The following is a 13970-nucleotide window of genomic DNA, read 5'->3' as shown; positions in this document are numbered from 1 at the left end:
ATAGTCTTCTGCAGCAGCGGGCATGCAGCGTCTGCCTAGCGTGCGATCCGAGCGGGAAGCAAATGTCGGATAAGACTGACCCTTCCTCCTACCTAGTCTGCAGGGCTCATCCGTTTCTGCATGCATGCATCAAAGGGGCTGTGCAGTCGGACCTCCCGCTCCACCATCCTCCGACACCAATCTTCACCTTCTCACGCACCAGAGCCTCCCATCACAGTAGCGACCATGATCAAGCGACAGTGGAGGATATTGCTCGCGCTCGTATTCGACGAAAGGAGAATCCCGCCATTGACACGCAAATGCCAAGACCCGGAACCATGCACATTGTGCATCAACCGAGCCTCCTTCCAGAATTTTGCAATATTTTTTGCGCGAGAGTCCGACACGTGTGCATTGTCTCACAAGAGAGACCAACACTTTTCGGTCGACCTCCCCGTTGTGCACAATGCTCATCCGCAGCAGACCGATCTCGAGACCATCACAGACGGAGAATACAGTTGGGAAGGGATGTGGCATTAACGGGATTCCAGCAAGCACATACAAATTAACTCAACAAGCCTTCCCTACCACATGAGGTCCAGAGATGCGGCTCAAAAGCCTCCAGAACGGTCATCCTCAAACTCGATGGGCTCGTCATTCTCTTCTTCCTCATCCTCTTCCTCGTCCTCCTCGTCCTCCTCCCCCTCCTCATCCTCTCCAGACTTATGCCTCATCTGATCCCTAGAATGCGATTCATCTGCCTCCTCGTCCGCCTCCTCGACCAAGTGCTCTAACCGCTTGGCACGGAACGTGTTGAAACTGTAAAAGCTCGAGCTGGCGCTGGGGCCAAGTGCACCGCCGCCGGGGCTGTTTTGAGTGCTTGCGGCAGTAGTGCGCTGCGAGCGAGCAGGCGACTGTGCAGCCGACATGGATGGTTCCGTGTCACTATCCGCATCGGCTGCTTCTGGGGTGAAACCGCTGTCGCTAAACTGGCTGGGAGACAAGCCGCTGTCGAAAATACTGGGGCTCAGCATGCCCTTTTCGCCATGGTTCTTGGACTTTGGCGCAGGTGAGGCGGAGAGAGAGTCGAACACGTCGAGATCTGTGAGGAAGCTTCCCGGTGCCGAGAAGCTCGCAGCTGTGGTTGGCACCGCCGTTACCGTGGCCTTGATCGACGGAGCAGTGCCGTCGACTACGGCAGCCTTCTCAACGGCCGAGGATCCAACGGCTCCGTCCGCCGGGTCAACACCGGGAGCAGCAATGCCAAGGCCAGTCGCTGCAGGCGCAGGTGCGGCACTTCCACTCGCTTGCGAAATCACGTTGTTGCGGAAGACGGACATGGGCACAGAGCCGTTCGATCCAGCTTTGCCACCTGTTGGATTCACTGGCTTTGCAACCGGTGTCGAGGCGCCGTTGGACTGCGCACCACGTAGCGACTTGCTCGAAATGCTGTGCTGCAATCTGTCCCTATTAGCGCTAGGCACCTCGAGCGACAATTTGCCGCCCGAAGGCTCCTGACGTCCGCTCTTCGCCCTGAGACTTCCCAGGGCGCCCATCTCGAACCTGCGGCGCAACTCAGACATGGACTGCGTTTTGTTGAGTGCGCTCATGCCGACCGGAGCCGAAACGTCGCTAGGACGGCCTCTCGTGTCGAACGAAGTGGCACGCGATTCGAACTCGATATCGGTTTGCTGCGTCTCGAATGAGTCCCGAACACGTCCGTCGTACGACACCTTCCGCATGGCGGACGCAGAACGAGGTCCTGCAGCCAGTCCACGTGCGGGCGAAAAGTCGTTGCTGAGATCCGCCGTCGACGCCGATTGGTCAAGTGACACTTGCGACTTGCTGAACCGACCGGGAAAGCGACCCCACAGGCTAGGTCTGGCGAAGCGCGTGTTGCTGCTGCTAACCGACATCGACCCTGCCATCGTTGAGCCTGCCGCACTACCAAAGCTCGTATCCAGCGTGCCTCCTGCATCGCTCTTGGTCGTTTTCTTCCCACGCGATCGACCCAGAGAGCGTGGCTGTCCTCGCCGGTTGGAGTTGCCACCAGCCAACATGGCGGCGCGCGCCTCTTTCTCATTCAGCGTAAACATGGGCTTGGGCGTCTTGAGCGACAAATCGCAGCCGGCTTGCGCCAAGATCCTGGGAATGTCCATATGGCCGTCTGCCGTCGTCATTCGATGCGTAAACGAGCATTGCAGACCAGGACCCAAGATGAAATCGCCACCGAGCAGCTTCATGTCACCGGGATTACGGATGGGCATGTCGAACAGTCCCTTCTTGATGGCAACGAGAATGCCCTTGGTCATGCCCAAGCTCGCATAGTCCGGACGTGCGCAAGCTGGGTTGGCATCGTTGGTGCGCAGCGTCATGCCCAGCGCGCGATACACGTTGCGCTTGGGATCGGCAAACATAGGATACTGTACCTGCATGACCTCGCGATATGCCTTGATGACTTGCCAGTCTCCCTGACCCACAATGACAAAGTCCAGGTTGGCCTTCTTCAGCGGAAGCGGGTCGATGTTGCGGATGGACATAGCAAATTGCTGACAGAAACCACACCACCAGTGCCGAAGGAAGCAGACCAGAGTGCGACGCTTCTTGAAAAGATCTCCGAAGAGAACTTCTTGGCCGTTCTGATTATAGACGAGGCATTGCGATGCTTCAAAGAGCTGCAGCATCGAGGGAGGATGGATGGCATACGAGCCTTCGGGGATTCCAGCCTCGCGGGCAGCGGCCTTGACATCTTCCGACTCATCCTGACTCTTGAACAGCACATCGTTCTTGTCATCCGTCGCTTTCTTGGTTCTGAGCATCGACTCGGGTCGTGGTGCAGCACCCTTCTTCTGAGCGCCGCCGTCTGCATTTCGGGCCCGATCAACAATCTGGAGCTCTTCCTCGAGACCCCAACCACCAGATTTGGCGGGAGCGCCATTGGCTGGAACGGCAGTGTCTGTGCTTGCGCTACCTCTGCGACTGGCGCCGCCGAGCTTGATTGAGCCGTGCTTGGCGCTCGTTTGCGAGTCTCGCTTGGTCAAGCCAGCCGGGCTTGCCCCACTGCTGCCGACCCGCTGCGGTTGCACGAAGCGAACTGCGTTGGGGATCGAGGGCGAGGAGTCCTGTGCAGCTTTCGGTTTGGTCGCATCTTCCTTGTCCAGGACGAATTGAAGTCCTTCAACTTCGAGAACCGACTTCTGCGCATCGCTGACTGCGCGGAATTGATCAGTTGACCCGACGGGAGCCGTGGTGGGTCTTTTGATGGTGGCTCGTGAAGGGGTGCGAGTTGCGGTGGGTGTGGCACCGGCGGACAATTGCTGGTTGGTTGAGACATCGCGGGAAGAGCCGCTCGCCTTGGGTTGTTGAACGATACCCAGTCCGAAAGGTGCGGGCGTAGCCGAAGCAGTAGCTGCTGTGCTAGGTCGCTGTCTGCCGGCTCCCGCGCCCCTCTCGAGCATGTGTGCACGTGCAGCTTCTTGAGCCATGCGCATAAAGGTGCTCGGGTCGCGCGCAGCTGAGAGGGAATGGACGCCGTTCTCCTTGGGAGGTGGCAAGGGCGCCTTTTCTTGAGCGGGGCTTGGTTGAGGAGAGAATTCGCCTGCGTCGGAACTGATGCCACTGGCAGCACTTGGGCGGCGCTCTGATGGGTCGACGTCCGAAGGAACCGCCTTTCGTCGAATTCGGTAGGTCGAAGTTGAGCTGGCTGCCGAGGTAATCGAGGTTGAACTGTCACGTCGGCCACTGCCACGTCCGCTTCCATTTGCTTTTCCTTGAGGGACAATGAGCGTGCCAAACGGACTTTTTGGACTTGCGCCCGGCTCGTCCGCACGAGGAAGGGGCCTGAAGCTTGCGGATGGACTGCTGGTCGGAGATACTGCGCCTGCTTCGCGCGACGCCCATTCTGGAGCTGTTGGCGTGGGCGTGGGTGGGACAACGGCAGTCTCGACAGGGCCAAGTGTGGTGGATGAGATCGCGGGAGCCGCTACCAGCTCCGCATCAGTAAGAGAAGCGCTGGCAAGCTTCTCCGATTCTATGCAGTCAATTTGAGCGACTTCGACAGCATCATGCGATGGCCCCTTGGCCTGTTCTGTCGTACGCGAGCTGTCGGTTTCGCTGAGAGGGTCAATGGAGGACTTGGCGCCGCCCTGTTCGTGCTCAGCGCTGGATCGAGGCGTGATGAACACCTCGACAGTTTTGGAGTCTGCATCGGTTGCGCTGCGAACGTGCCCTTTCATGGAGCCGACTGGTACACTTTCGTCGTGACCGGATCCTGAGGAAGCTGAGCTCTGAGCCTGATGCTTGAGATCATCGCCCTCAAATTCGACGTTGTCGACAGAGAGCCTGCCGTCCTTGGACGAGGAGGTGGCAGAAGAGTCGTTGGAAAGCATTGAGTCGCGCTTGGAAACAGGCGCACCGACTAGGCCGGAGGAGGCGACAAGTACGGGAGAAGTGGACAGATTGGATAGAGGAGACGCCGACTTGTCGGACATGTAACTTCGACGTCTGGCGTCTTTTTTGGAGCGTGCGTCGAAACTGTTGCTGGCAAGGATGGGGATTAGTGTAGCAGTCCGGTAGTCACCAGTGAGGAAGCTGCTGTGACGCCGGGAAGCTTTGATCGAGGCTGTGATGGGTGCAGCTTCGAGTAAACCGGAGGAGTGAGTGTGGTGAGAGTCGCTGTGTGTCTCAAAGTCGCGTGTGCGTCGAATCCAAGAGGCACGCTTGGACGCGGGCTGAGCTGATGCACCGGTGGTGAGTTCTCGCAGACCTCCGGATGAAGTGATAAGTGTTCTGCTAGCAGAGTTGAGGTGAGCAGGAGCCCAGTCGGGCGTGTGTGGGGAGCTAGAATGCTGAGGCGCGGTTCCAGGACGTCTTGCGCTTTGCGAACGAGGGAACGAAGCGGCGGAAGTTTTGAAAGAGTCTGGTTCGTTGGGTGATGTACCAGGAGAGCCGGCCAAGCGATGCAGGTGGTATTTTTGCTCGAGGATGAGCTGGGTGCGACGTTTGGTGTGTGAGAGACCGCGATCAACGTAAGGTCGTCGATAGACAAAGCGATCGTTGTGAAGGTCAATGTCGCCGGTAAATGTAGGCTCGTAGCGGGCGTCGACGGATTCGAGTTGGTCAACAAGGGTGACGTTGTCGGGAAGGCGAGGAGAGTAGGTAGCAGGGGTGCTTGGCTCTGGCTCAAACTCAGCGGTGGGGATGAGTGGGCTTCTTCTCAAGCTGAGGCCTGCTTCCATGCGTTCGTTGCGGATGAGAATGCTGCTGGCGCTAGACAAGTGATCAGCGAGAACGGGTGCCGAGGCCGAGGTGGTTAGCTTTTCGGCAGAGGCTGAATCGGAAGCAGCCGCAGCTGGGACCGAGGTGCCAAAAGCACGCGAGGCAGCGCGCGGCGAAGTGGGACCGATGGCAGGCGAGGTAGACCAGGTGCAGGAGGCGCTGGGCACGAGCGGAGATTGCGGTGGAGAAGTGGTGTGTGCGGAGAAACTTGGAGAGCGGACGTACGTCACAGTCATGCCTTTGCGCAAAGGGGCCTATTTTGGAGTCTGATGGCAACAAGACCTCTTGCAGCGGCCAGCCGTTCTTTGCCTTTGTTTGCCTTTCTCTGCCTTGAGCAGCAACGAGGAACGACCTGCGGGGGAAATTTGCGTTGACGTAGCGATCTCGCGAAAAGTGCTTGTAGGGGGAGAGATTGAAAAACACGTAGGTCTTCGATGCAGGGTGGAACGATCTTGTATGGAGGATGCTGTACAAGGTGTAAAAGATGCGGTAGTTATCGTCGTCCCGAGCGAATGTGTTAAGCGGTGCGATAGTGGTGATGAAAGTCGAGTGTCTCGCGATCAAGGGTGAGCCAGGAAGTTGAGGTGGAGCATGACGCTGAGTGTAGGATGGCGGTCGATATGGTATCAAGAGAAAGCCACTTGATCGGGGAGAGGGAAAGTGTGGAAGAAAGGGAGAGGGAGGGGCGGAACAGGCGATGGAGTCGATGGAGTCGAAAACGGAGCGAGGGAACGAGGAAGGCGAATAATGACCGATGGGGACAAGAGTGTGCGACACGAGTGGCACTGACGGGCGAAGGCTAGAATCTGTCTCGTCTACTGGGCTTCCTTGCTGCGAGAAGAGGCGGAGGCTGAAACCACAAAGCCAAAGTGGTGCGTTGCAGACAGCATGCGTGCGCGTTGCCCTGTGCTGCTGCTGCTGCTGCTGCTGCTGCTTGCGGACAGATTTGCTGAAATTCAGCCCGACGGCCAAAGGGCCAATTTGCTAAACGGAACGGCAGCAGCAGAAGCAAGGGGCGGCGGTGTGAGAGAGAAAGAGAGGAGGGCAGGGCTCTTCTTTGGAGCAGCGCGGGGTGAGTCGCCAAATGCTAGCGACTAACGTATTGAATTCGCGGAAGCAGTTTGGCACTACGGCGTTTGGTTGGGCTGGTGTGCTTCCGAATTGGCTCGCTTACACGAGCTAAGTCGAATCTCAGCTGAATCTCGATCAGACCCAAGGTTGGAAGCCCCGCTAAACATCTCGCTTTTCCGCACCAAGTCGAGCTCGACTTGCGCTTTCATAGTCATGTCAAGAAGAGGATGTGATCATATGAGAAGCTGGCTGGCTTGCTTGGCGTGAACTGAAAGGCTGGACAGCTCCAGTGGATGGCTCTGGCGTTTGTAAATTGTGCAAACTCGAACTTGGAAACAGTCGCTGCTAAAAGAGTCATTTGGCACCAGAGTGGGGGTTCCGATGCGGTCGGAAGCGTTGCAAAATGAACGCGATCGAATTGGCGGCTGCTCTTTACCGCTTTGAAACAAGTGTCTTGGCTTGCAGACCGGAGGTGCCGATGCCTGAAACCGCAGCTGATAGATTCACTGCGGATCCACTTCACGAGCTGCAACGATGCTGCTTCCAATCACACTCGTACATAGTAACCACAACTACGATTTGCGGCCATCCAAGCGAATTCGAAAGAAGGAAAGAAGGAACGAGACCACAAGGGAAAGAAACGAACAAGACGTCCCGGTGGCAGTGGCATGCAGGGATAAGCGATGTGCATGTCGACCGTTGATCAGGGCCAAAGTCTAAATACGGCAGGTTACAGACAGGCCAAGAAAGAGCGAGCGAGCCAGGAACGAATACAAAAAACAACAAGCCACAGCAGCACAAGCGCCACCGCAGTTTCGCCTCTCATGCCATTCGTGCTCGAGCGTCGTCTCCTAGCACCTCTACACCTTTCTGTTTCAACATGTGTTGATCCTTTCTGTCCTGTCAAGGCTCGGTGTGTTGATGGTCGCCTGACACCATTCACTCCGATTCATTGGAGCCACGGACGCATGCGTATCTCTCTGTGTAACCGCCTTTCCTGACCCCACACTAGCCGCTCGATCTAAGACATCAACTCCCTACACTGCCCGGCCCAGACACGCTGGTATGGCGTCGTGAGTCAAACACAGTCCGACCATCGTTCGCGATGTTCGCACGCACTCTGCCGTCTGGCTGGTAATGTTGCCGTCTCATTGCGCTTCGGACAAATACGTCTTGATCCCTTGACTTGCCCGTCGTTGAACGAACAAAGTGCCAGCCCTAAACACTCGAAAGGGCGCAGCAGGGAAACGCATTCTGGATCGTTGTTTCTTGGTCGTTTTCTCTGTTCGGCTGGCCCCTGACCGACTGCTTAGCGTGTGAAGCACAAGCTGCCACTCAACGAGCGGCCACGCGATTTGCACCTCTTGTTCTGATCTGGTTCCAATGCATAAAACCCTTGCTTATCGCCGAAACCTCTCCTTGCTTGTACTGATGCTCTTCTTTCGATCTCCTGCATGCACACACTCCTCTTCCAAACAGACGTCACACGCTCATGAAGCTGAGTTCCTGGTTCAGCAAAGGAGCTTTCATGAATCGATGCGTTCCTTTACAGCTTTGGTCTTTGTTAGATTTCAAATCGGAGAGAGAACAGAATTGTCCGAATTCCGACCTCTAGAGTGGAGGCTGAGCACGATGTTCATGCAACCCTTGTCATCCTTCCCGTCTTCCAACGATTCCAGCACCGTTGCCACACACGAACTCACCCTGAGCGTCTTTGCAATGCCATCATCAGCCCGAATGCTTGCTCGCGTTGTGCTTCCACACCATCACAGCCGACCGACCGCCTTCAGGGCAGCAATCGTCGCGCAGCTTCGCAAATTCTCTTCCAGCTCCTTGGCCAGTTCCACCGACGCTGCAGATACTCGATGGAAGGTGGCAAAAGTACCTCATCGCGGGATCGTGGAAGTTAGTGGTCGAGATACAGTCAAACTACTGCAAGGCCTTGTCAGCAACGACGTCAAGGCCCTCGAGTCGAGCAAGTCGACCCCGACCTCTCCTCCATTGGTCTATGCAGGCTTCATGAACCCGCAAGGACGCATGCTCGCAGACGTCTTTGTTCACCGTCAACAGCCACTCGACGATGGCTCACCACGCTGGCTGCTCGATCTCGACTCTCGCACACTTCCTTCGCTGCTCAGCTTCATCAAGAAGTTCAAGTTGCGATCCAAGGTCAAACTCGTTGATGTGTCAAGCGAATACAGTGTCATCCAAGCGTGGTCCTCCTCTGGCTCTCCATCCCCAACAGAGCTCACAGATAAGCTGAGCGCTGATCCAAGATGTCCAACCATCGGCCTCCGAGGGGTTCTCCCCGCAGCTGATGGCTTGCACCTCGGCCAGTCCGTCAGCGCAGTTGAGAGCGAAGAGTACACTCTGCACCGAATTATCAACGGCGTCGCAGAAGGAGCGCTCGACTTCCCGGAAGCATCCAGCATGCCACTCGAAAACAACCTCGACTACATGAACGGTGTCGACTTCCGCAAAGGCTGCTACGTCGGTCAAGAGCTCACTGCAAGAACGCATCACACGGGCGTCGTGCGAAAACGCATCGTCCCCATCACGTTTTACCTCTCCGACACACCCGCACCCACCAGCATCACTGACGTCGACCGCTCCTTCGCCCACCCTCTTCCCGCGCATCTCGCCGAAGTGCGCTCCAAACCCATCAACCCGCCCGAAGCGACGGGTGGGAAACCAGCACGCGGCAAAGCTGCGGGAAAGTTTACGCAGGGCATTCACAATGTCGGCCTCGCATGCTTGCGGCTGGAACAAGTCAATAGGTGGACAGACGCCTCAAAAGCAGGTGCGGAAAGCAATGGGTTGGAATTGTCAATCACTTCGGGAGATGGTGAGACCACGCTGCTCGTCAGACCGTGGATTCCAGGCTGGTGGCCAAAAGAAGAGCCTTTGCCATCAAATGAGTGAAAGGATACAGAAATGACGTTCCAAACCCCGTTGTCTGAAGCTCGTCTTCTGTGTCGCAGTCATATGTTCGCAGTCAGTCTGTCCAAAAAACCCCAATGAGTCCACTGAATTACTTGGAACTAGATCCAGCCGCTCTAGCGCTTTTGAGCATCTCTCCGCGTTCCACTGCCGCTGTCTTTGTCCGTTCCGCAGCCAACCGGTAGAGCGAGTCCACGCTCAAGCTCCCTTCGTCATTGACGTCCGGCAAATCTAGCGCTGAAGCTTGTTCGGCCGACGGCGCCTCCGTACCCTGCGCCTCGAGTGCTCTGCGCTTCTCTCGAAAGCTGCGCAAGATCCATTCGCCATAATCCGTATCTCTCGCAGCCTCTGTCTCTTCATCCGCTCGCATGATCTTATCGCGCGATTCACGGTATAGCTTCTTGCTGTACGATGCACGCTGATCGGGCTGCTGCACGGGCATCAACGATGATTGCAGCCAAGGTTGCAGCTTAGCCGTGTAATTGGCGCTCGTGATCCATCTAGGCGTTTCGATCTCGTACCTGGCGGCCGATCGGGACGTGACTTCTTGAGCATTGGCGAGTGCCGTCTGGGCCAGAATTTCTGTTGTACCGATTTGCCTCGGGGCGGCGTCCGCGTCGAGTAGTTTGGAAATCGTCATGTTCGCCATGGCTAGACGCTGTCGGGCTTTCAGACGGACCACGTCTCCGCGCGAGAGCCCAGCAACTACCTCCTTAGATCCACCTGCTTCGGTGGTCGGGACAGCGTTCGTGGTGGACGTCTCGGGGGGACTGATGCGGACAACGGTACCGATGCGACCGAATTCTTTGTTCGCTTCCAAGGATGTCATGACACGAACAGAAGGCCAGTTGCGAGGCAATCGAGTCGCGACGGAAGATACGGGTATAATGTCAAACACCGGGTCTAGTCCGTGCTTTGAGGTGGAGTTTCCACCGTCGGCATCGTCTTGCCAGGCCTGCCTACCTTTGCGCTTGCCAGATGGCTTGGGCTTGGTTGGAGTAGCCGGTGGAGCAGGTCGGGAAGCTTGGGAGAGGCCATGCTCATCAGGCGGCTGACCAACCAGACGATGAAGCACCTCAGCCAGATCTGCCGTCATGGTCCCGGCGATATTTGCTGTCCTTTGCTCGATTTGCAAGTGCTTCAATACCGCTTCTGGCAGATCGAGGAGCACGTCGTAGTAGTCTTGTTCGATGGGGATGCGCTCCATCGCGGGTCGGCAATGCTTCACGCCAATGCCAGAAGTGGGGTAGATCTGCGTCGACCAAAAGAGGTATAGCGCAAACACTACCGCCATTATCTTGAAGAGCTGACCCAGGTCTGCAAATGCGAACGTCTCAGATTCGGCTTCGGTGACTTGTGCGGAATAGCGGTCGCGTTCCGTAATGTAAGGAAGTAGGTGCTCGAGCAGCACACGACAGATTGCGTCACCAAGAGCACGCTTGCTGTCGGTATGATCTGCGAATGCGAACTGAACATAGTGCCAGCCTTTTTGCCGCCAGACTTGTGCAAAGACCGAAAACGGCGAGACTGCCTGCTGTGCTGTGGCTCGTGGAGTGTCAAGTCTTTGCGATGATGGACCAGCTTCTCGATTCTGCGAGGCTCTTTCATTGAGAGTCAGGATCTGGAGAAGCAAGACTTGGGCAAATGTGGACAGTAGATCGTCAATGTCGTGTCGTAGCTGTGAGACAAATGTCTCGTCGTTGGAAAGCTGCGTGAGGCCCACGGGCAAAAGTTGCAGGTTCCGAGTGAGCAGGGGTGATGGGGCCAGAGGCGGAGATACATTTCGCCCACCCGGGCGCTTCTTCTTTCTCGACCCCTGCCCCATGTTGTCTGAATGAAGGGGGAAAAGCCGGTGGTAGGGGCGAAGGAAGGCAAACACGAGCGACAATCTCAGAGACCTGGAAGGGTTGCTTGGCGTCAAAAGATGGCGGCCATGCAGCTCAGTCAGGGTCCAAAGTGCAAAAATACCGAATCGTCCGATGAGCACTTCTCCTCTCAACACCCCGATGAGATTCTCGATCTGTTAAGCTCCACAAAAGGATTTCATCAAATTTGATCCCTGCCTGGTGGCCCGCTATTTTTTGAAATCTCGGTCTCGTCACCCCTTTTTTGCACAAGACAGCAGCAGGCACTGAATTAATTTCTCAAAAGGCTCAGTTTTTGCTTTCCTGGAAGTCGTGCCACCAGAGCAGTCTCGAAACAAGCTGGTTTTTTTGGGTCACAAGGCGAGATCCACACTGGCCGCTGTGCCGACCTCGGTATCGCGCGCTGCTGGCGTTAAAGCTGAGACTGCGATCTCGACTTGCGTTTTATCTTCCTTCGTTGCTCTTCACTGCTGTTGTGCTGCACAACCATCTCTGAGAAGACGCACCAGCTCTGCAAGAGCAGTTGACTGAGCTCAAGGTTGACTCACACACGAACTGATAAAGAATTGTCGACTCTCATTTCCGCCCGCAGCGCCAGTCTGTCTCCCTGTCTCCTACCCCACCATGTATGTATTCGTGAAATACCGTCCCACAAGGCGAAGAAGATTTTGAAAATCCCCATCTAACATCGAGAGGTTTGAGACGAGCTGATGGTGTGGTGTGGAGTGCGCTGGTGAGCTGCTGTTCTTTGCAAATGGGAAGGGTGAGGCTGAATTTGGACTAAATTTCCACTCTAGCTCGCTGCCGCCTGCCCTCTTTGTTGCCTCCTGCCTAAACCTGAGAGAGACTGGCCAACTGCTTGATTTTTTCGAAAATACCGAGCACGGAAGACGGAAGGGGCCTGAATGGGGAGAAAGCGAGACGAAAAAGAAAATGCCACAGCGTCGAGGCTCTCGATTTGTGCCTCATTCCTGGCTCCTTTTCTTATTTTTCTCTCACGCCCTCTGCTAATTTGCCCATCCGAAAGCAAGCTTGCAAACCCTGTCTCCTGAGTTGACTGCTCTGCTGCCCTGTTTCCAAAACAACACAGAGCGCGTGTGTCCAGCCGAGCTCCGCATCGGTAAAGAGGGTTCGTGTCCGAGACTTGGCTGCTGCCTCGTCAAAAAAACTCAGTTGCAATCTGGCTACTGTTGCTCTCTTGAGCTCTAAAGCCAAAAAAATGTCGGTGGAAATGCAGTGTGCCGTTGTTGCTCTCTTTGGCTGGCTGACTGGCAGGCTTGCCCTTCCTGCCTCATTTCTCAGATACCCTGGCACTGTTGCAGGCTTTGCGCTTTCACCTTTTCCCTCTTTCCCATCCTCTCTCTAGCTCTAGGTTACTGTCTCTCTCCCGTCCCACACTGTGCAGCCCTCTTTCTCTCGTCAAGTATAAGATCCCATCCGCTTCCGCCCTTGCCCCCGCGCAGCGCCTTCTCCTTTTCGTTTCCTCATCCGCAGCATCCGACTGCCTTCTATATGTTTAGTCTACCCACCATCATGAGGACAGCCGTCCGTAACCAGCAGCCTCTGGCTCGCAACGCCGCCGTCGCCCCCGCTGCCGTCGCCAACTTTGCCACCGCTCCCGCCGCCGCCGCTCCCAAGGAGACCAAGAAGCGCGCCTCGTCCACCACCACCAAGGCCAAGGCGAGCGCGTCCAAGGCCAACGCTGCCGCTGCCGCCGTCGATGGATCCGCTGCCGCTACCACCAAGCGTGGCGGTGCCAAGGCCAAGGCGCCCAAGAAGGAGAAGCTCAAGCCCTGGCAGGCGCGTGGTGCCGACGGCAAGCTCCTCCCGCTGCCCTCGGCCAACAAGCCTACGCTCCGATCGTCGTTCCTGATCTACATGTCGGAACGCGTCGCCCAACTCAAGGGTGAGCCTCTTTACCAAAAGACTTCGCCCAAGACGGGTGCCCAGGTCGTCGACATTGTCAAGATGGCCAAGGCCGTCGGTGCCGAGTGGGCCCAGCTTCCCCCCCAACTCAAGGCTCGCTACGAGGCGCAGCACGAACAGGAGAAGGAGGCTTACGAGCGCGCCCTCGCCGAGTGGAAGGCCGCCCTGTCGCCCGAAGACATCAAGCGCCAGAACGCGTACATTGCCTCGCAGAAGAAGAAGGGCATCAAGGGCACTGCCTTCCTGCGCGACCCTGCCAAGCCCAAGCGTCCCAACTCGGCCTTCTTTGAGTTCCTCAACGACCTGCGTGCCAGCGAGGCTGTGATCCCCAACATCACCGAGTTCTCCAAGCGCGGTGGTGAGCGATGGAAGCAGATGTCGGCTGAGCAGAAGGCCCCATACGAGCAGCGCGCGTTGCAGGCGCTCGAGCAGTACAAGCGTGACCTCGAGTTGTACAACAGCACCCGTGCCCCCGAGCTCTAGACGGGTTCTACATGCGTTGCGTTTCCTCCCTTTTTGTAACATCAGTGTTTGCCTCATGGCTTGGTTCTAGACTCCCAGTCTGCTTTCCTCGCCCTTCTATTCCTCACCAAGCGCTTTGGCTCTTGCTCCTCTGACTCTCCGGCAGCTTTGCAACTGTGGGAGGCACGAGGCCTTTGATATCCTGGCGATGCCCCTCTCGGTTGGCTTGCCTGCCAAAGCGCGTTGATTCCTTTTGTTTGTCCGTGTTTGTACCTGTTGTACTGTAGGCTGCCTTTTATCTTCTTTCTCAAATCACCTTTCTGCCCTCTGTGCTTGCTGTAGCGTCGAAGTCGTGAAACAGTGTGTGACAGACGTCGTTCTGAATTTGGTATGAGGAGTGTCAGGGGCCAACAGGGTCGAGGTGTCAAAAAACGCAGCGACCCGTTTTTT

At 56.5% G+C, this 13970-nt stretch overlaps 4 protein-coding genes across 4 annotated transcripts; 2 read left to right on the top strand and 2 right to left on the bottom strand.

Annotated features, from left to right (window-relative positions):
• Positions 1–590: 590 nt before the first annotated feature.
• On the bottom strand, positions 591–5492 carry EX895_001448 (uncharacterized protein; the record flags this gene model as incomplete). Its single annotated transcript, XM_029882047.1, has 1 exon — positions 591–5492. The coding sequence occupies one exon, from the start codon at positions 5490–5492 to the stop codon at positions 591–593; it is 4902 nt and encodes a 1633-aa protein (XP_029741648.1).
• Positions 5493–8064: 2572 nt separating this feature from the next.
• EX895_001447 (uncharacterized protein) lies at positions 8065–9249 on the top strand (the record flags this gene model as incomplete). Its single annotated transcript, XM_029882046.1, has 1 exon — positions 8065–9249. One exon carries the CDS (start codon positions 8065–8067, stop codon positions 9247–9249), a length of 1185 nt encoding a protein of 394 aa, XP_029741647.1.
• Positions 9250–9358: 109 nt separating this feature from the next.
• On the bottom strand, positions 9359–11092 carry EX895_001446 (uncharacterized protein; the record flags this gene model as incomplete). Its single annotated transcript, XM_029882045.1, has 1 exon — positions 9359–11092. The coding sequence occupies one exon, from the start codon at positions 11090–11092 to the stop codon at positions 9359–9361; it is 1734 nt and encodes a 577-aa protein (XP_029741646.1).
• Positions 11093–12644: 1552 nt separating this feature from the next.
• On the top strand, positions 12645–13541 carry EX895_001445 (uncharacterized protein; the record flags this gene model as incomplete). Its single annotated transcript, XM_029882044.1, has 1 exon — positions 12645–13541. The coding sequence occupies one exon, from the start codon at positions 12645–12647 to the stop codon at positions 13539–13541; it is 897 nt and encodes a 298-aa protein (XP_029741645.1).
• Between the last annotated feature and the right edge of the window lie 429 nt (positions 13542–13970).

Source organism: Sporisorium graminicola, chromosome SGRAM_11, assembly GCF_005498985.1.
Source record: "Sporisorium graminicola strain CBS 10092 chromosome SGRAM_11, whole genome shotgun sequence".
In the NCBI taxonomy this organism is placed as follows: domain Eukaryota; kingdom Fungi; phylum Basidiomycota; class Ustilaginomycetes; order Ustilaginales; family Ustilaginaceae; genus Sporisorium; species Sporisorium graminicola.
This window is presented reverse-complemented; position numbering and strand designations above follow the sequence as displayed.